The 22,251-nt window shown below is 42.2% G+C and overlaps 2 protein-coding genes across 2 annotated transcripts in view; one reads left to right on the top strand and one right to left on the bottom strand.

The window, feature by feature from the left end:
• The window catches only part of RHOQ (ras homolog family member Q), a 203,515-nt gene extending 184,043 nt beyond the window's left edge, over window positions 1-19,472 (top strand). The window contains exon 5 of the mRNA XM_078649667.1: window positions 14,777-19,472. Within this exon, the coding sequence (XP_078505793.1) occupies window positions 14,777-14,932 (156 nt within the window). The 3' untranslated portion in view covers window positions 14,933-19,472. The remainder of the gene's footprint in view (window positions 1-14,776) is intronic.
• PIGF (phosphatidylinositol glycan anchor biosynthesis class F) overlaps window positions 15,119-22,251 on the bottom strand; it is a 114,719-nt gene continuing 107,586 nt past the window's right edge. The window contains exon 6 of the mRNA XM_078649666.1: window positions 15,119-15,464. Coding sequence (XP_078505792.1) covers window positions 15,351-15,464 — 114 coding nt within the window. The 3' untranslated portion in view covers window positions 15,119-15,350. The remainder of the gene's footprint in view (window positions 15,465-22,251) is intronic.

Here is a 22,251-nt window from a genome sequence, read left to right as displayed (position 1 = left end):
ACACATCAGGGCATGTCCTACCTTTCACATACACTTCACCATGCCCACAATGGTACCTAGGGCCTACTTTGGGGGTTACTTATATGTTTGAAAAGGGAAGGGTAGGCCCTGGCATGTGGATGCACTTGCCAAGTCGACATGGCAGTTACAAACTGCGCGCAGACTCTGCAGTGGCAGATTTGAGTTACCCTTTGAGGGCTACTCATGTGGGTGGCACAATCAGTGCTGCAGGCCCACTAGTAGCATTTGATTTACAGGCCCTGACACACTCAGTGCACTTTACTAGGGACTGACAAGTAAATCAAATTTGCCAATCCTGGAAATACCAATCGATAACACAATTTACCCAGAGAGCATATGCACTTTAGCACTGATAAAGTGCTCAGAGTCCTAAAACCAACAACAGCATTTCAGGACAATATAGGAGGAAGAAGTAAAAAGTTTAGGGATAACCCTGCAAAAAGGGCCATCTCCAACAAAAGGGTTTACCAAATTTGATAGAATTGGGAACTCCACACTTGGGGACATCTAGTTGGGAAGCCAAACACGGTCCTTCCAGGAAATGCAGACTCACTTCAGTCTTTCTAAGACCCTGTTTCACAAATAACTCCAACTCCGACATTCCTTAGCCGAATATAAAACAGAACTGGTTGGCCTTCCTGAATACAATCCTCTTGAGGCTAAACTCCTTATGGGGAACATCAGCAGGGGTGGAATATCTTAGTTATTGTATGCACCCTAGACCTTGGAACCCCTTAGGCAGAAATGGGAGACATGGGTGGCCCCCCCGATGATGCCAACTGGCCGGAGGCCTATATGGCACCCCATGAGCTAACCATCTCCCCCACCTTCGGCAGTCCAATTCTTTTACCCCCATGCTTCATACCTTACATGCCTATGGCATGCTGGTCGCATTGCGAGCCCAACTCGTCCACGGTGCGAGCGTCCAGATGCTGTCTTTTTCACGTGGTTTGGCAATGCCCAGTGACTGAGACCCTTTGGAACCGGCTTAGTGGTATCCTCTCTCGCATCCTGGGGAGCAACATTACTCTAACACCCAAGAATGCTATACTAGGAATTCTGAAGGAGCTGGGGGGACAGTTGGTGCAAGAGGAGATTGGTGGGGATGGTCACCTTAGTGGGCAAGATGGGACACAGCATGCACTTGGTATAACCCACAACTCCCTAACCGGGTGGTGACGGGGAGTAGACCGGTGTGCGCAGCAAGAAAAACCCATCTATGTAGCCAAAAGATACCTGCAAAAACACTTCAAAATATGGGGCAAAGTGTGGGAGTATTATGGGTATTACAACAGCAAATGTGTTAATTAACTAGTGACAAGTTTGAACTGATTGTATAACTTGCAGCGACAAAGCACGAGACAATGTTTGATATGATTGAAAGAAAACGCAGTAACATACTCAAAATACCTTAATACTCAAAAATAAAAGTCCTGGAATTGACAAGGTTAATGGAATAGGGAATTGTTAATGCCTTTTGTGCATGATCAGCTTGGCTCTTTACGTGTTAGGATGGAACGCATATTGATGTATTACCAGCTTGGAAGATACCTTCAATATTACTTCTCTGAATAACCTACCTGAAAGGAGAATTTTGGTGTCCAGGACAGGACCCAGTAGACAGTCCAAAAGTAAGACAGACAGTAATACCCATCAAGAAAATCTGCCTTGATGAATGCATTGGACTAATTGGATGCCTAAATCCGGGCAGTTTGGCAGGTGAGCAGGCAAACAAGACCATTATTTTAGGATCTTATTACTGAGGGTGGGGGTGAGTCTGAACCAGCAGCGATTTCTTGATTAACGCATTTAGGGTCCGCCCACATACCTATTTCACAGCCCCATTATCACTTTTACATAAATATAACTTTGACAGACAGTAAGCATTTGTAAAGTAATTATACAAGTGTGGCCGCTTGTGCCTCACTCAAAGGCCAAAGCGGTACAAAAGGGGGTGGTGATGGACGGAGCATCTGAACCAATCAAACACTCACAACCAGTCAACAGATCTGGGTTTAATCCATCACCGTTCTTTAGCCCATTCTGCCACCCCAGTTCAGACATGACCATATGCAAATCAGTCTGACCCTGTGCCTCATGGGAACAGTCCAGCCCGAACTGCCAAGCCATGCCTTCCCTGGACCGGATTTAAGCTTCCTAGGACTGGTTTCTGGCATTACTTGCTTGAATCCAGTGGCAAAGTGAGCAAGGGACTCACGTCTGAGCATACCCTGCCAACTTATGGCGAACAAAGCGGTACAAAAGGGCCAGGCAACCAGGCACTTCCTGAACTTCCAGTGTGCAGGTCCCAGTCAGGAATGATGTAATAACGTCGAGTTTACTGTTCTGTTTTACAGCCCTTTACCGTTTTACAGCCCTTCACTTTCATATCCGTAGGGTGGGTGACATGGGCCACCAAGCAGTAGCCCAGCAGAATTATGCATCATCGGGCGTTGCAGACAGAAGTCCTGCGTGAGGCGTTGCATCAGTCAGCTGAGACTAACCATGTTTCCCTTTCCCTCTCCTCACAAGGTAACAGTGGGCTTGAGGATTTAGGGTTAAAATCCAAAACTGGAGACTGGGCTGTATTCGCCCCAATAAAATGTCCAGTGAAATAACATTCACATTGAGGCCCGAGAAACAACCCTTTCAGTTCTGCCTAAAACGTGATAACAGTGTTAAAAGCACTAGTTGCAAAATATCGTTTTGGAAAGGCTTTGCTGATTGTAGACAGATTATCGTGTATCTCAATCCGCACACGGAAAGAACATTGATTTTCACAACATTTTGCTGTTAACAGCATTGCTAATTTCCCGACTGCAAACACATTATCACAAAGAAATGAACTGCATAATTAACTTCCAGCTAGAGCAAAATTCTGTGCTCTATTTTATATCAGTGAAGATGTGCTAACTGGGAAATCCATCACACTGTTCTGGCATTTGAATGTTTAACTTTCAGAGTGGCTTGGGAGTGGGCCTGGTTAAAAATAAAAATCCAATGTAGTACTTTGCATACTATGTACAGATTCAAAAATGAGACAGAAAGACTAAAAGGAAGGGCTCTGAGTGGCACAAGTATGCGAGTGAAATAAAAGCGCACAGTAGCAATAATTCAGGACTCCAAGCAGACACCGTGCATTAGGCGAACAGACAACTGCTGCAAACACAATTACCTTTCTCTAATGTTAAGGCGGTCAACTGAGCTATTATATTTTCATACCTTAGTGCAAGCCAGTAGCTGCAGATATCTCGCTTCAGCCTTTATGCAACTCAGATTTGGTTGTCTAGGCAGCCAAGAACCATTAGCTGCCTCGAACATAAAATCTGCAGTAAGAGGTATGTTTAATCTCTACAGCATGTGTTTTTCGTTTCACTCCAGATGTCACACACACTTGTATTCTTTTTCTCTCCAAAGAGACATAGCCTGCATTGCAAAAATACAAGAGGCAGGACTCTTCTAAACTTCACCCGTCCCCCTATGTTACAGAGGGGGGTTGGGGGAGTCAGTGAAGTTTGCTGATCCCGCCCCATCTTGTGATGGGAGGGAAAGGAAAACGTGAGTCTGAACTGACTGACGTGACACCCTTAAGCAGGGCTTCTCTCTGCAACGCCCCCGTGATGCATCTTTCTGCTGTGCTGCTGCTTATTGGCCCGCATCACCCACCCACTCATGTGAAAGAGAAGGGATGTAAAACAGAGTAAGCCCAAAGTCACTACATCATTCCTGACTGGGCCCTGCGCACAAAAAAATCAGGAAGTGCCTGGCTGCCTTGCCTTTACTACGAGCAAAGCTCAGGCAGCCAGGCTTGTGTCATTACTTTACATATGCTTACTGTCTGTCGCAGTTATATTTATGTAAAAACGATAATGGGGTTGTCAAAAAGGTGGGTGAACGGGCCCCAAACACCCTAACCCATGCTGTCTGGGGGCCACTTGTTGGAGACCAGGACTCACTCCAAGCCGAGGCCAGCAGCAGGTCTGGTTGCAGGTTCAGTGTAGCAGGTCAGCTGGGCAGTTGCAGGGAGGCCTCTGAAGCTTCTTTTGTCTTTCTAGCTCACAAGGGAGGTTAGCCAACTAACCCTGGAGTCACGTTGGGTACACCCTAAATGAAGGTAAAAAGGTCACATTTTCCTCCTCCGACAGTAAGGCAGTTCTTAGCAGCAGGATGGTCCTTCTTTAACTTCCACAGGTGCACGAGTGTGCTGAAGAGTGACTCTGTAGGTCCAAAATCTATAGCTGGTGCTAGTCGTTATGTGTGGTTTTCCCTTTACTACTCCATTTGGTTCTGGAAAGTTTTTCCCCTTTCTCTTTCAAGGCTCCAAAATGTTTGGGATGACAAACGACTGGGTAGGGCTTGAGTGAGATTCTTTTGTGTGTTCAGGAGACAAAGCCCTTTTAAATTTAAGTGGGGCTGGTTACAGCCCATGGCAGTAATCTTGCTAGAATGGCCCATCCTGGCCGCACATAATTCCCCTGTGTGGCGGTCTGTAATCTATACACAAACAGCAGAGCAATTCACAGCCAGCCCTGTGGCCCAGGACTTTCTAAAAGTGAAATTTTCAGGAGTCTAACTTAATATAGAACTTTACCATTATAATAGGGTTTACAATTAATTCGTGTGTAAACAGTATATCTCTATATGCTCCTAATCCATAGTTATCACTTACTAAATGTAATAAGGTAACGTGGTGTTAGTCAATGGGAGAGATGGGCCTTACAACAGTCAAAAACTACTTTAGCAGCTTTTCACTGCCAGAACATGTAAAACCTAAGCACATAAGTCCCACTTTTAAATATAATGCTCCCTGTCCTATGAACCCTTAGGGGTGACATCTGTATTAAAAAGGAAGCTTTAAGGCACGCAAAATTTTTATATTGGCAGGTCGAAATGGCAGCTTAAAACTGCACTACAGGCTGCAGTGGCAGGCCTGAGACATGTTTGAAACGTCTTCTTTAGTGGGGTAAGGGGCACAATGAGTCCTGCAGGCCCACTAGTAGCATTACCATCACCGACCCTGGGTACTTGTAGTACACTTTACTTGGGACTTAAAAGTAAATTAAAAGTGCCAATTATGTGTAGGCTAAGTTTACTATGCTTGAAGGAGAGAGCACAAGCACGTTAGCAGTGGTAAAGTGCACAGAGTCCTAAAGCCAGCAAAACAAATTCAGCAAACAGAAGGGGTGAAGGCAAAAGGTTTGGGGGAAATATTATGCCAAGGATGTCAGGTCTAACACTATTTCAACAAAATCCTTGCGTTTGCAGATACACTGTTTGCAGTTGGACGATGAGACAGGGAGATGTTTATGAATCGGTTTAGGGCTCCAAGACAGCACTAGACCAATGGTGTAATGACCAGGTTTTTATATAGTTTAAATCTCACATTCTTAACAACTGTTACAACAGATAGTCCATCTTCTAGACTGTGGTTCTAAAAGTACAAAGTTTGCCAGGTTCCCTGGGTCCAAAATGTGTTTCTTTGAAAGGTAAGGATATGCTCTTAGAAACTATTCCCAAAAGAGAACACAGTTTAAAATCTGAGAAAATTGCCTTTGAAGGGATATTCTGAGTGGAGGGCTGATTCTGAGACGCGAGTCGGTTTTGTTTTGGCATTTAGACCCCCTGTGGGAATGCTAAGTCTGAATATTATTTGTAATATATACTGCTAATTCATCGCAATGACCCTAAATAATAAATCTTTTGAGTTTCATTAATAATGTTCGATAGCTTTCATTGAAAATTCATAAAGAAGCTAAACAAAATGGCACTTTATCTACTTATTAAAGACCACTACCTTTTTGATGAGATACTTATATATATTTTTTAAATGAATGAATAACTTCCTTTGTATAATCTCACCATTTCTGCACAGTGTTGAAAGATTTCATGGACGTTTTACTATAATAAGTCACAGACAGAGAGGCACTCGTTTGGTCAGTGTGCAAAGAAGCCAGTTTTACTATGGGGATCTAAGGAATTTGATGAAATTCAAAGTTCTTTAACATCAAAATGGAGCCACTAGACCTTGAAGCAGGAGAGAAGCACATTTGCTAGGTCTGCGTTTTCCTTATTGAAACAAGTGGCACATTTTTGTTAAATAATTTATGGGAAGATTATGTTCAAAGAAGGTGGGTGCTGGAAGGTCAGATCCAAAAAAGTGAATACAAATTACAACACATAGAACAGGATTTGTTTTTATTATAAAAAGGCCATTTCTTTTTTATGTGGAAATAAAGAAAACATTTAGACATTTTTGTAGCGGTTATGTTGTCCAGAAGGTTCTCACTTGCTCCTTAAACCATGAAGACTGCCATAGAGCTATACAGGACACTGAAAAGAGCTTAGACTGGTCTGCCTCAAGGATCAAGCTAATAGGGCCTGGTGAATGATAAAGGAACATATAGTTATACGGGTAGGCTGATGAGAATAAACAGATTAATAGTCAGTGACAAAATGAGAGGAGAAGTATTGATCTTCCGGTTGATTATGGGTCTCCATTGAGTTTTCCATTCTCACGTTTGCTAGGTATAGCGGTACTCTTTTACCCATAAATGAGCGTGTAACCACCCCCTCTACTTCTGCCTTCAGCTGTCGACATGCAGCAATCACAATGTATTCGATCAATAATTCAAATGATATTGATTCTTCTGTTTAAAAATTCAACCCTTGCCTCTCATTATAAATTTGTGCATTTCCTTAAATGGCGCCGTTTTGCTCACAGCCTTTCCAACATCATTTGCAGTTATGCAAATGAAGCTCCTCTGTTGTAGTCAACCCTTTTATTTTGCTTGCATCACCTCTGCAACAAACAGCATCTTGTGCAACACGATATTTTTTGCTCTATTTGTTTGCATACTAGAAATATATTTTGAATTATTCATGTCATCTTCTTATTGTACATGCGTGTACTCTGTCCAGTTATGCATTCCCTTTTCACATTTTACTGCTAAGTTTACTTTTTCCCTAGCTCACCCTTGCCTTTGTATAAACTGCCTCTGCAATTATTCAAAGACTAAACCATATTTTATAGTGTTCACTAGATGTGTGACCGGCTCCTCGAAATCTATCCCTCTGGCTGATACCCCCCTCATTACAAATGGCATCAAAGGGGTGATTCATTTACTGAGTCTATTACATCTCTTTCCCTAGCTGTACTTGCCATAAACACCTTGCGGTCAATGCCTGATGGACTATGATCTTCCAGAAGCAGAACATCACCGCTTAAATCCAATCCATCCCTTGCATTTCAGCAGCCGCTTAAATCCCAGCTATTTTAGCAGGTGATTCGCCCCCACTGGTCCCCTCCCTCGTTCTCTTATTTCTGGCTTTAGGATGTCTGTTCAGTTAGTAGTACTTTCAGACCCCATGGTATAAGGTGCTCTTAAAATATTGTTTTAAGTCGTAGTAGATGACACACACCCTAATTATAGGCCTCGTCATGTAAATAAATGCTTCTGTATGCCTTTGGTCAGTGTTCCACCTTAATACGGTGGTATCCGAATACCAGGGGTAGATTATGAACATGGTATATATATATATATATATATATATATATATATATATATTCTCCTTAACTCCACACTCGTGTAACCTTGAGAAGGTAAGTAGATGTGGGTTTAAGAACAAAGCTATTCTTTCCTATATGCACTTTCTAGATAGCATGGTCCTCAATTTAATTAGGCCACAATATTTTGCTAGCACGACGTTTCTGTAGTTAGTATTTCGACATACAACCCTCTTAGCCGTTTCTATTTGGTTCTCTCTGTTAATCTTGGGGAAACCATTTTGATTGCTGCCAGGCATAAGTTGTAGGAAGATCTTTCAAATTCCTCTCGTGATTAAAGGAATGCAACATTCAAAGAGTGCAAAAGGGGACTACTGAAAATTATCCTGCTAGTCAAGTGACCCGCCGGGGTGTGTACTTGTCCCTTTTCTCTTCCTTATTTTTCTCAATTAAATTGTCTTTCCGGTTAATTACCCCAAAAGTGAATGCCAAGGGTGATTTCACACTATATTTCTCGATGAGGAGGCTGTCATTTATACTTCTACGTGAAAATACGGGTCTAACAGTAAATGTAACAAAAATAAAAATCCATGGTCCTAAATCTCAGCATATGCACTAGGAGTCACTTTACACTAGTGGAGAACTGCTTCTAGCTCAACCCAGTGTGGCATTTGTCACCGGGGGCCTGAGGCTTACAAACAGATATCGTGGTTGAGCCATTGATGCTGTCCTGGAGGTCTATGGTGTAAAGATTCTTTCGTCCCTTCATGTGGCGCACAAGTGGTGCGATACATTTCTCCAGTAACCACGGGAAATAATGTAATACAGATGGTGTTTGCCCATCTCTGAGGAACACTACTACCCTGCTCTGAAGAGTATCTATTTAGAGTTTGTGGTTTTACAGTCCCGAAATCTACTCCACACAATTCCTCTCCTATGGATTTTCCACTTTGTAGCAAATCTGCACGAGTAAATAAACCAACACTGTGCATTTACAGAGCCTCCGTTTGATAAACACCTTCCCCTAAACCTCAGTTTAAACGTGGGGCTGCTCCTTTGCTATTCTGACACTGAAAAGGCCCTTTTGACTTTCACTGAAGTACTTCTGTGTGCTCTACATTGGTGGGAAACTATCTCCAGAACGACTGTGGAAACACAGAAGTTTACAGGTTAGTGGGAGTTTACTGCGTTTTACATAATCACCCCACCTAGAATATGTGCAATCCAGCCCCAGTATTTATAAATGTGGATATCTCAACATACACGCGACATTCTGTAATTGTACGTATTTCAGTAGTAAAATGAGCCTAATCTGGATTCTGTGAATTAGGATGTGGAATTAAAAGCTGCTATCTTTGCATATTTAATTGGAACTGTGCTGCATAACAGACTGACAATGGACTGATGCATGATAATATATTACAGTATTGAGAAAAATGATTAATGGAATGCTTGAATTAATATCAGTCACTGGTAATTACTCCGGGCCGCATTTTGCACACAATACTATATCAGTTTGTCCCAGCCAAATACAAATCGGTCTTGACCCTGCTCCAGTGGGAACATTCCACTCCGAACTGCCAGGCCAGGTCCTCCCCGAACCAGGACACAAGCAACCCAGGACCGGTTTTGCCCAAGTTAGGGATTATCAGCCATGAACAGTTTGGTTTCAGTGACACAGTGTACATGGAACCCACAACTGCGCATACCCTATCTGACTTAGGGTGACATGTTAAAGTGTACAAAAAAGCCCGACTGCCTGGACTGCTCCTGTTTGAGCTGGGCAGAGACTGATTTGCATATGACTAGGTCCAAACTGGGTGGCATGGGGTACAAAATAACAGTGGACAGGGGTGCGGCCCCAAGTGATTACCAGTGGTTGAGATTAATTCAAGCATGCCATCCATTACTTTTTGGTATAGTTTGGCATGATAATATATAACATATTTGATGAGTAACTGTGAACAATGGGCCGTTTTCGACAAACGGATTCAAAGTGACAATAAGACATTACCTATTATGTGACCTGGAACTCTGAGGTGGAAAATTCTCCATTAACAGCTATCTATTTGCATATTTATGCTGTAAATGCCACCTTGATCCCCTGGATCATCTGTACAGAGTGAAAGTGGTTATGGGTAGGCCTGGGCATGAAATTCCACTCCGCTTGCTGAGTTTTTCGTGCTCCGTGTAGCACGCAGAGCTTCGAAAAACTTGCAGAGCTGAGTTTTTTTGTGGCTCGCCAACATTAAGTTGGCAAGCACTAGTGAGGAACATCTTACTCCAGATCACCTCCCAGTGAGATTTCTTTACGTGGGCTGCCACCGCTCACGTCGAGAAACCTTCCTTTTGCTTTGAGGAAGCTCCGCTTGAGTAGAAAATCTATTCGAGGCAGAAAGCAGCAGCGCCCTCTTGCACTGTGCATGGTGCTGTTCACGCTGATTTTAAAGTGCGGGACAAACACCTGGCGCTAAAAATCAGCATGAACTGCATAACATAATGCACTCCGCCACTTGCGGAACTCCACTTAGCGGGTTTTCTGCCCAGGCCTAGTCATGGGGGAGCCATGCATATCATATCTTTGCTTACCATCCTTCACTTCCCTCTGCCCCCCCCCATCCTTAAATATCTATTTCTCTCTGCCAAAGCCTGCCGCATTTCATGATTAAAAATAGAAAACATATCTGGTGTGCTGCTGTCTTTCCCCACTTTCCACTGCCCTTCCACCTCCTTTTTTTTTTAAAGCAAAACCTGATATCCTGAATCAGTCTCTCCTCCCTCTCTGAAATTCCACTCCTTATGCCTAAGGCAGGCTTCTCCAACCAGTAGCTTGTTAGCTACTAGCAGCTCTTCAGCTACCGGTCAGTAGCTCTCTTCTGTGCAGCCCAGCCTAAAAAATTAAGTTGAATTAACATACGAATACGTATACTAACATTGAAAGTGCATATTTGAGATGGAAATATTTTTTTCAGAACTAATAGCTGAAATATGGAGAAAAATAGCCGTATTTCCAAATTGATTTAAAACCGACATTAGAGTGATAAATCATGCAACACTGGAGTTACTTTTTACAAATAGTATTACCTTGGTGCCAGAAGCATTGCAGGTATAGCAGCTATATATCACCCATGTAGAGACATTCCAAAGTGACAACTCCTTCTTTGATTCCCTGCTGGGAACCATGCTTGATGCACTGAGGTGATCAATGATAGTAATCTTGCATATAGTGACCACTAAAGCAGTCTTGTCTCATGCGGTCCCTTTTACAAAGCTATTAATAGTAATAGCTTTCGATGAGTTTCATTGAACACAAGTAGCTCTCATTACAGAAAACGTTGGGGACCCCTAAGTACTGTACAGTTGGCTTTTACAAAAGTGTTATGTTCTGCAGATTTGTAGAGCACATTATCACCCGGGAAAGTGGCACTGAGCAGTTGATAGTCTAGCCACGCCTCACGGCATAGTAGGGCTTCTTGAAAAGCCAGATCTTCAGCTGCTTGCGGAATTCATTCAGTGAGGGGGAGACTCTTATGTTTAGCGGTAGGCCGTTCCACCCTTTAGAAAGCGATGTATGCGTGCATTTAGGAGTCCGGAAGGTTTGTGAAAGTAGATGAGATTGTTGAGATATGCTGGGCCAGCATTATATAGTGCCTTTAAAGTGGGAGTGAGAAGTTTGAATTGTGCTTGTTTGTGAACTGGAAGCCAGTGGAGCTCCTTCAGAGGTGGTGGGATTTAAATGTGGCATGGGAAGATGAGAGTGATTCTGGCTGCCAAGCTCTGAATGCAAAAACAATTGATGGACAGAATGCAGAACAATGTCATACATTCACCCAGTACAGAGATCTGGGCCTAAATCCATCGTTTTTTTGCACACCACCCCAGGTCAGACATGGCCTTATGCAAATCAGCCTTGACCCTGTGCCTCATGGGAACAGTCCAGCCCGAACTGCCAAGCCATGTCTTTCCTGGACCGGAATCAAGCATCCAAGGACCGGTTTCTGGCTATCAGCCTGGATAGCTTGACTCCAGTGGTGTGGAGAGCATGGGACTCACGTCTGAGCATACCCATCCCACTCGGGGTGACAAATGCAAAAACAACAATTGATGGACAGAATGCAGTACAATGTCATACATTCACCCCAGTACAGAGATCTGGGCCTAAATCCATTGTTTTTTTGCACTCCACACCACCCCAGGTCAGACATGGCCATATGCAAATCAGCCTTGACCCTGTGCCTCATGGGAACAGTCCAGCCCGAACTGCCAAGCCATGTCTTTCCTGGACCGGAATCAAGCACCCAAGGACCGGTTTCTGGCTATCAGCCGTCATCAGCCTGGATAGCTTGACTCCAGTGGTGTGGAGAGCATGGGACTCACGTCTGAGCATACCCATCCCACTCGGGGTGACAAATGCAAAAACAACAATTGATGGACAGAATGCAGAACAATGTCATACATTCACCCCAGTACAGAGATCTGGGCTCTGAATAGTCTGCAGCCTTCAGGTGAGTTTTTGTTGATCTCGGCATACAGGGTGTTCCCATAGTCCTGCCTGCTTGTGACCATGGTGTGTGAGAGTTTTCAGGGCGCTGACTGGGAGTCATCTGAAAACAGTCCTCAGCATTTTCAGGGTATGGAAGCATGAGGCAGTGATTGTGTTGACTTTGCCGGTCATGTCAAGTTTGGAGTCCATGATGATCCTGAGGATCTTGGCTTGGATGGTGGAGTTAGGTGTAGGTCCAAGTGTAGCTGCACACCAGGTTTAATCGCACAGGGATGTGCTCTTGCCGAATATCAACATTTCGGTCTTGTTGGTGGATCAGCTTCAGGCAGTTTGTCTTCACCCAGTGGGCGAATTCAGACACTGAACTTGATTCGGGTGGGAGGAGTCTTGTCCGTGAGGGAGAGAATGAATTGTGTGTCATCGGTGTAAAAGAGGCTATTAATGGCATAAAAGTGGATGGTGCCGGGTAGAGGGATCATGTATGTGTTGAAGAGGGGGGTCGGGCTCAACTCCACAAATGAGGTTTCCTGTGTACAGTGCCAGGCTCACTGACAAGTCAAGAAGGATCAAAGTGTATAATCCTGGATTCTAATTATGTGTATGCTTTGGATGGGGTGAGTTACTGTTCCAAATTCTGCAGAGAGGTCCAGGAAGATGAGGGCTGCCATGCCTCCTTTGTCCATAATTATGCGGATGTCATTTGTGGTGGCGATAAGGATAGTTGCTGTGCTGTAGTTATCGAGGAGTTGGTGGTGATTGAGGTATTTAGTGAGATGCCTGTTGATGATTTTTCTCTAAAACTGTAGTCAGGAGTGATAGCAGGTAAACTGGTATGTAGCTGGCAAGTGATGAAGGGTCCGCAGAGGGTTTCTTTAGCAAAGGGAGGACAGCTGAATGTTTCCAAACATTTGGGAACGTCAGACCAAGATGTGAGCATGGTGCTGATGGGCTGGAGTCCCCTGAAGTGGGGCAGGGATCCATTGGGGCTGTTCACTGGATGCACTTCATGATGCTGGCAGTTTCTTTTGGTGTGATGACAGGCCATGTGGTTAGCATTGGGTCTTTGGATAAGATCGAGAAGCGTTGCATTTTGAAGTTGCTGTAAATGGCGGTGATTTTGTTGCTGAAGCATTGAGAAAGACTGTTGGAGGAGGTTGAGTTGGAGGCAGCTGCTGGTGAGGTAAAATAGCGCATTTGGTCGCTCGATCATTTGCTCCTTTAAGGTGAATTTGAACGTGCTTCTGTCTGCATTGTCCTGGCTCATTCTCCATTTCCACTCCAGTTGTTTGCAGTGATCTTTCATCAGACCAGGGGGCATATTAGCAAAAATTATCGCCGTTTTAGCGGCAGGGAACTGTGCAGGACCTCTAACCTGGGCTTCCATTGGAATTCAAAAACGCATATTAGCAAGCCCATTATCACCGTTTTAGCGGCAGTTTCCTGCTGCTAAAACGGCGATAATATTAACGAGGTTCTTGCTAATATGCCCCTGAGTTCCTCCATATATCAGATGACTTGGGGTCTGTAACTTATTATCTTACTGTGTTTGATGGGGCCAGAGAGTCAGCACAGGAAGTGATCCAATTGTTTAGCATGGAAGAAGAGGCTTGAAAATATTAAAGTCTCTTACCTGTCAAAATCTGCATAGACTGGAGGCTGGCAGAGGCGATGGTACCAAAGTGCTAAATAGATTCTTCTATATCCCTCGCAGCTACGAAGATCCAAGGGGAGGAGGGGCATGGAAAGGTTACTGATATGGCAAACCATCATCTACCTTCTCCTCCTCCTAGTCTGGAGAAGCAGCGCAAATCAACATCTACTCAAGCACCAGCTTCAGAATCTGGTTTTATGCTGCACTGAAATAAGAGCAGTCAAAAACAAAAATTGGTTTTTCACAGCTGGTATGTGAGATAAGTGAATAACCAGGTTTCAGATCAGGTATTGTTGACAATGGTTTCCAGTAAAACCCATATGAAACAAACATATTTTTGGTTTTATTTAACAGATCAGGCATGGTTGACAATGGCTTTCAGTCAAACCCATAGGAGACAAACGTAATGTGAGTTTAACTAAACAATGGTCATCAGGCTATATGCCTTTCTGTTAACTCCCTTTTTCTCACATTAATTTAAGCTATGGTTTATTGCTGCCTGTGGTGGGCTTCTGGTAGTGAGCAGAAATTAATACATATCTCACACATGACAAAATGAGCTGCATGATAACATGTTGCACCCCAGTGTTTTGGCAAATTAATTATCCTGAAGTTGAAAGTAAGTGCTCCATCATGTGCCTGGGTTATATGATTTATCACATCCCTCAGTACCTGCACAACTAATAGGGGCCATTGCACAGAGCTGGAATATGGTGAAGAACTGTATGAGGCTTCATCAAACAGCACTGTTCAAACTCCAATGAGTACATAATACAGGAGTCTACATGACGGCTGGCCTAGAAGTGTAAGACAGCCAGAAAAGAGGTACACTGGTTTTCTGTAGAGGGTGATTACAGGCCTTCTGACACATTTTTAAGAAAGAGTGCTTGCCCGATAAACTCTACGATTTTCTTTTACCTTCGACTTTAAACCTAATCGTATTCTGAAATGTATAAATGGCCTTACCCTTATTTCGCAAACAATAATTAAATTGATGATAATGCAGGAACAGCGAGCTCATGGAGCAGTTGGTGCACTTGTGAAAACTGATATTTTTAACTGCGATGACATTAATGCATGGTTTTCCTCTTTACAGATAGGCGCTTGCTGTTACGTGGAGTGTTCAGCTTTAACGCAAAAAGGACTGAAGACTGTTTTCGATGAGGCTATAATAGCCATTTTAACTCCAAAGAAGAGCGTTGTGAAAAAGCGGATAGGATCAAGATGCATCAGCTGTTGCTTGATTACGTGAACTCTGTTTTGCTGTCAAACTGTGATGGCTATATCCACTGTGAAAGCGGAGAACAGAAGCTTCTCGAACTTGTTCCATATTGTGGCATGGTTTGAAAACTAAGCTTACATGTACCATGTTGCCTTCCCACAACCTGCACATTTTAGGCACTGTAAGATCTTGTTGATCAAGAATGAGAAAACACCATCGGTTGCAAATACTTTAATTTGGGATAGACTTTTGTCTCAGGGCTCCAAATACTAAGTGGACGAATGTGCACCTGCACTGTGCTACAATTTAAAGTTAATGGTGGTGAATGCAGGGATGGAAGGCCAAGTAACATCACTCCAGGAGGTGTTTGATTGTCTGTTGTAATGACTCTAAGAAAATCTCTTTGGTGGCTACAATTCAACTCCCAGTGGCCACATTTCAGCTTCCGCTATCTGCTCTTGTAAATGAGTTGCTTTCTGTTCCAGTGAATCCACAAAGGTGCAGCAACGAGGCCAAGCACATATCCGAAGGTAGCTCCAAGCGAGCAGGAAACTGGCCACACCTGAAAAGAGAAAGTACACTTTAAAGATGGCAACCGCCATTTTATTTGCTTGTTCATCTGATTAGCACAATTTCTAATGAAACATCTATGCTGAAAGACAAGTTTAGTTAGTACATTTTTAAGACCCACTAAACTTTTTTATGTATAGAATATAAATGTGCTGAAAACTCATGATTATTCTTATGACACTTCTGGCAAATACTAAAACCAGTTACATGTTTTAAGTTAATGAAGGCGATAAAGACCTAGATGCTTTGGAGGGCGTTTATTTACCCAGAGAAATGTACCACCAAGGTAATTTGGGCAGTATTTTTTAATTTTATAAATCCTCCCTTTACTGTTCCACTGTTGGAATAATGTACTTAAACATTAGAATGAATAAACTTTTTAAGATGCAGCCTTTATATATTAGTCAGCCCTTGAATATAACAATATATGACAACAAAGGCAGGCATCACTGTTAGTGGAGTGAAAAACACTAATAGTCATTTTACAAGTATTTAATGTTATAAAACTTAAAGCAGCCGTTTTAAATGTTCTTCCAAAAATAATCATATACATTATTTTACATTACTAGCAAGCCAGTAACAAGTCACCTTCATTCTGTACTTTTCTGTTTACATTGTTAATTCAAAACACCAGAGACCCGTAAACAGTAGTACAAAGACGAGAAAAGACGGCAGTTCATAAAAAGAAAAGGGTTACCTTAGCCCATAAGATGACAAAATATAGTGTTAATACAGACTCCTTCCTAGTTATTCCAACAGAGATCAGACAAATGGCACAATCATCGTTTAATGGACTCGGATGGCCGATAAATCAGCCGTTGTTTTGACAATATGGATAAAATAATGGCATTTACGATTTTTCCCCAGGGTTCTCTCAACCCAAGCCCATCTTCCTTCCAAGTCTCGCCTGGCTTCTAAACATAGACGCCGTGAGTGTTGAGACTTGTACAACACAACACCACGAACTAAAGTACTGATCGGTGATTCTAGACATAACAGGGTCAGTTTCTTTTTAATTTTAGTTCATGTTCAATTTTGACTTTGTCTATGAATAAGACTTCTAAATTCTGGCAGAAAAAGGAATTAAGACACAGGAATACAAAGTAAATTTGAGCCACATCGCACAATTGTGGCCAAGAGGGAAAGCAGGGATTACTACTCTAATCTCTTGGTCCCGGAGCCATCACTATAAACACATCTCTTTCTGGGGCTAACGCGCAAACAAATCTTAGAAAAGTACGATCCAGGACTTTTTTTCAGCTTTGTCTATAGCATCAGTCATAAAGAAACTAGTTGTTATAAGCATATTTCATTTGAGAAAAGTATTGCTTACTGCCCCGCAAGATACTGGCCATTGCCATCCAATGTATTTTTTACTGGGGAGGAATACATCAAGCAACAAAAAGTGATATGATGTTGTATAAACAAAAGTGATGACTAATCTCAACTGTACTGACATGTCAAGGAAGTGGAGTTTGAGAAGGGATAGAATCAGAATTGCTAGTGGCAGGGTATGATCTCCGGATGTTATCTTTGAAACTTCAGTCTATAAATAAAGAGAAACCAACAAGTACTTATGTTGTCACAGCTCGGGTCCAGTAGAAATGCTGCTGCTGGTTAGGAATTCTTAGCAAAAGGGGAGGTGAGGCATGCACGAGAAACCTACACAAGTATGTGGTGGTGTTCCCACACACAGGGGCCTCAAGAATCTAGGGCAAAGTACTGAGGTTACAACTCAAGCTAGTTATTTCAGTGTGGACATAATCAAGACATATGTCAGATTTTACAGACCTGATGGAATATTAGTTAGATACACACGATGGGACAATAACTCTCATTACAGCGAGATGGAATAAAAGCATAATGCTCCGTGAGGGTATAGGTATCCGATAGGTCTAACTTGACTGAACAAAATCCTCATTGGAAATACCAGAAGCAGCATGTAGATAAATTTGTAGACATCTAATGTTGTTGTAAGTGCTAAGACTTATGAGAAGGAGAGAGGAGAAAGAAAAGGGAGTGAAAAGGCAGAGAGGGGTCATGAAATAGGACTTTGATTAAGGTCGGAGGTTACAGCCTCATCATAATGATGAAAGAAAGGAAAGGGGATCCCGGAGGGAGGGCGATTGAAGAATGAATAACGCCTGATGCTGCAGATGATAGTAATACCAAGAGGAGCATCAGTTGGTTTCTTAAGTGTTTCGGTGGTTTGTTGTTCCTTCAAATGGTTGCTAAACATGTTAATGATGGGTCTGCCTAATGCCAATAAGCATATTGTTTCAGATCCGAAGAGCAAGTTAGTAAGAGGTGCAGGAAATGGTGGATGTCTTGTTACAGGGCTGCTTCTAGGAGGAAATCATTTGTGTTTTAAAGATTTCTGCATTCACATAAGTTTAGAGTTTATTTTTCAAATACTGAGCAATGTTGTGAAGTAGGGCTAATAGTAAATAAGATTTTATCATTACCACCACTGATACCAGGATTAAACACGCCCATGTGCATTATCTCTCCAAGGTCTTTGAATATTTAAAACTACACATAAATATACATACAGGTACTTTTGAGACCGTGTTCCGATAAGCACAGCCAATAGTCTAAGAAGCATTTATCATTAAAACTTACTCAGCCACCAAAAAGGAAGTAGAAAAAAGTGTGCACGAAAAAAAAGTCATAATATTCCCAACAGAAATATTAGGTACAGGTAATGGCTAGACAGTGGCGTCAACTGATGAGAAAAAAAAAAGTTTGGTAAATAGAAGGTACTGACAATTTTTCACGTTGACACTAAAAGGCAAACACAAAGGTTAGTGGTTACGTTTTTGATGCTCTGTTGACTGGTCTCTACCTAAGTTACTCAGTTGGCTGGTCTCTACTAGGCTAGTCTGTGAACTAGTTTTCAACTAAGGTTATATAATTTCATAATTATTGGCTAGATTAGGTAAACCGGTGTTTATTTCTAATATTTATTAGCAAACCAAGTTAATCTATTGTCTTACTGTGCGAATCACGTTTAGCATTTCTAGATTTCAGCTTCAACATCACTCGTCATGAAGAAAGGAGAGCATGACTATTTATACAGACACAGATAATGGACTGTCAGTACTGAGAGCAGGTCTACTGATTATATACAAAATGGTTGCCAAGTCTGACACTCCATCACTGGTTCTCATGACCCTGAAGGCGCACTTCGAAGAAATGAACCTCAAAGGGTCCTACAGCTTCAATTCACCAACAGAGTTCAACAAACTCCTTACATTTTACTCAAACTAGGTATATAATATGTCTACCTCGGAAGGATAAAAGATCGGCTTTACTTCCCATGACATGGAACCCACCAGTCCTCTATATCACCATTTTACACTTCTGGTATTAGCAAAGCTAAATATGACTTGGGGTAAAAAAAAAAGCCAATGTTCTTACAATGTGTGCCATGTAATTGCTAGGTAATAAAGACAGTCAACTGGAAGCAGGCGCCTAGAGATATATTACTTGACTGTAACTAGAATAGTGAAGAACCCGACAATACTTTGTATTAACTGGATCTTGCATGTACCAGAACACAGAAGCTCAATCAAAAAACCAGCAGAGACTATGAATACACTTATAACTTGTACAAAACAAGCCCTGCACAAAGTTGCACATTTGTACGAGACACAACTTGAGGATTTGCAAGATGATCTTGTGTTATACAGGATGGTAGAAGTCTATTCTTTGTTGTTGCAAGGTTATCAAAATGCCAAGTTTAAATATTCAATACATTGCTTTCATTGCTAAATAGTATGCCTTAAAAATGACCTGCATTTTTATAAACCAAGTTTGCTTTTATAGCAGATTACTTTTGTACTGCATGCATATTTAAATGAGATTGACAATATTTGCTTGCTTGCTTTACATGCTTGAAAAATACTATTTTTGCTTATTTGGGCATCGGTAATAATTTGTGAGCCTTTAAAAACTGCAGCTTTTGTATGTTGATGTTATAAACATTTTAATTAAAAATGTGTTTCTAGTTGCTCTTCTTCACACCAACCTTCAAAGTAAACTGCGAGAAAGCTACATGAACGAATCAAGCCGTAGTGCTATTTTATTCAAAAGGAAAGGTGTTTTTTTCAGCCACTGCTTGCACTGTGTTCACACAAAGCTTTACTGTGACATCGATTCTGAAACTCTATAACCATATTGGGGTGCCGTTCAGTTAAGGTATTCACCAACTGTGTGCCTATTGCAAGAACGAGGATTCTCTAATAAATATGATGTACACATGGGAGACTTTTTCAGTGCTATCAATATGTTGTCGAAATTAAGCATGTTCTCTATTTAGCATTTGAGTAGTGTACCTCAGTTTTCCATAGTGTTGCCATGGGAGGGGGCGTGTGTGTGTGTAGGGGGGTGAGGGGAGATTTGAACTGTAAACTGTAGCCGTTATTTACAGGGGCAAAGCCCATTGGTCTCATTTTGCCCAAGCATTTTGGTTGCCACTCTTGCCTTTGCCGGATACCTTTGAAATGCACCACACAGGCAAAGCCAATAACTCTGACTGGCCGTTTCGGAAGGGTTTATGTTGTGCTTTCCAGATCCCATCCATGCTGCATGGTTCACTTTGTGACACACAATGTGGCGGCTACCAAGAAAGCATAAAATCCTTCATCCTCTCATGATGGACACATCACGTACCATGCAACATCTTGAAAGTATGAAAATATTCTTTTCAGGATGGGCATGCGTTACATATTGCCTTTCTACCTCATGGCATGCTGCATCACTCCAAATCTCATCACGCAACGTGGCAGCCACTTTCAAAAGTATAACACATTGACTTTCAAGATGGCTGGTCATCATGATTAGTTTTGCCAATGCTAGTGCATGTTAAATGCATTTGTAAAGGTAAATAGCAGTGACCAGAATGGAGCAAGAGTGGGACAGCAGTACAGGGCTGTAGGAGATGGCGGGGTGAGAGAAAGAAGCCAGGGTAGAGTGCGCCAGAAGAAGGAAGATTGAGGCAGCCGAGGTTGAAGAGTGAATGCACCACTGATTCACAGCAGGTCTTGGTGCAGGAAATTCAGAGGGAGAGCGAAATGAGGCTAAGATTTGGGGAGAGAGGAAAAGAGCACAAGGAATCTCTCTGGACCCAGGAGGAGGAGCAAGACATCCACTCCCATACCAAAATCAAAGAAAAATAGTTCCATGACATCAGCAGAGGTAGGATATAACTCAACCAATCGAAAGCAAAGGTAAAGAAGACATCTTCCAGGGGTGGGAGGGGAAAAAAGAATAGGGAGGAAAGCCTACCAATAAAGAGCCCAGAGCTGAGTAAGATAAGAAAGCCATTCAAGCATGAGCAAGTGGCTGGCCCACACCCCAATATATGAAGAACTTGTGCAATGCTAACTGTAGTGAGCCTGAAAAAAAGGTATGGGATGTCCTTAGTTCACATTGCACAGAGTGTGGTATGTTGCTACTGCTCTGCCACCCATGCTAAACTGTGTTCTATTGAATTAATCAATGAGGCGAAGTGGGGTTCCATTCTTCTGCACAATAACAAACATCAGCAGTGAGAAGGACTAGTCAAATACTTTGAGGGCCGTCAACAACTTTCCTCTGTGGGACAGCAACTCACTGACAACCACCAAGTAAGAAGCTGAAGAGAGTGGCAACAGTTGGTTTGCAGGTCACAACCCTTTGCGACAACTAAATCACTGGTTCAATGCTGGGCACATTGCTAGTGGAATTTGAGAACTAGTAGTGGAGCATATGCAAAAACCACTCCCATGAATGTGCAGCGAACTTTTAATTAAAATGCAGAGTGTTGATTGGGACTAGCATACAGATATTTTAGAATAGGAAATAACTTTGTTTTTTAAGGGGATCTGGGAAAATACCCTGAGATAAGGACGAGTTAATAAGTTGTTTGAAAGAGTGTAAGACCATATGTTCCAGATCGTTTAGGAGACTAGGACTGGACAGACGTCCAATGGGCACCTCACCTAAGCCTAATTGAAGCCGCTGCAAAAGCAAAGTCTGAGAAAATTAGAAAAAACTCTAAACCATGCATACGATGAGGCACAACCATCCTCGGACATGAATCCCTGCCTGGTCTGCCCATGTGCAACACTGGGATTAGAAGTAGCGGTTTGATCCTGAAATTTGAAACCTTTCCCTCTAAAGAAAAAGCTAATAGAATAGGGGGAGCATCCTTTAGTTGAAAATAGAATAAATAATGCAAAAATGTGAAAAACATTTTTGGGAGTAATTCATGCTTTATATTTTTAGCAAAAAAATTGCAATCAAGTGTTTTTGCACAAAGATTTATAGGAACAGGGGGCTGCTCTATGTTTCAGTTTTGCTTTATCATTATAAAAGCAGAGCCATTCATGTTCCCCTTACCTTAATCTTCTTCGGTTGCCAAAAGGAAGTTTTAATAGGAGATGAGATTTACCTTGCATATGCCTTAAGTGTGGCATCAAAAGGCGATAAAAAGCCAATCACCTTGATCATCCCGGAACAGGAAAGATCATACATACTAGATGACAAAGAATCCCTAAATACAATATGGGAGTAAATTAACTTATTACGTAAAGCCATTGAGGATCCAGTGCTCCACTTCCGAGAAGAAATACATTCTATGGTTCTCATAAAAAGAAGAAGGGGGGTAAGACATTTCAAACTATTGTCAGTGCAGAGCTTGGGGCAAATCTGTAACCCTTGAAGGTGGTCATCGGCACGTACAGCATGGTATTTTAAATATGTTGGTATTTCGTCGCCTGTGTCATATGAAGCAT

The sequence above is a fragment of the Lissotriton helveticus genome, chromosome 6, assembly GCF_964261635.1.
Source record: "Lissotriton helveticus chromosome 6, aLisHel1.1, whole genome shotgun sequence".
Taxonomy (NCBI): Eukaryota; Metazoa; Chordata; class Amphibia; order Caudata; family Salamandridae; genus Lissotriton; species Lissotriton helveticus.
This window is presented reverse-complemented; position numbering and strand designations above follow the sequence as displayed.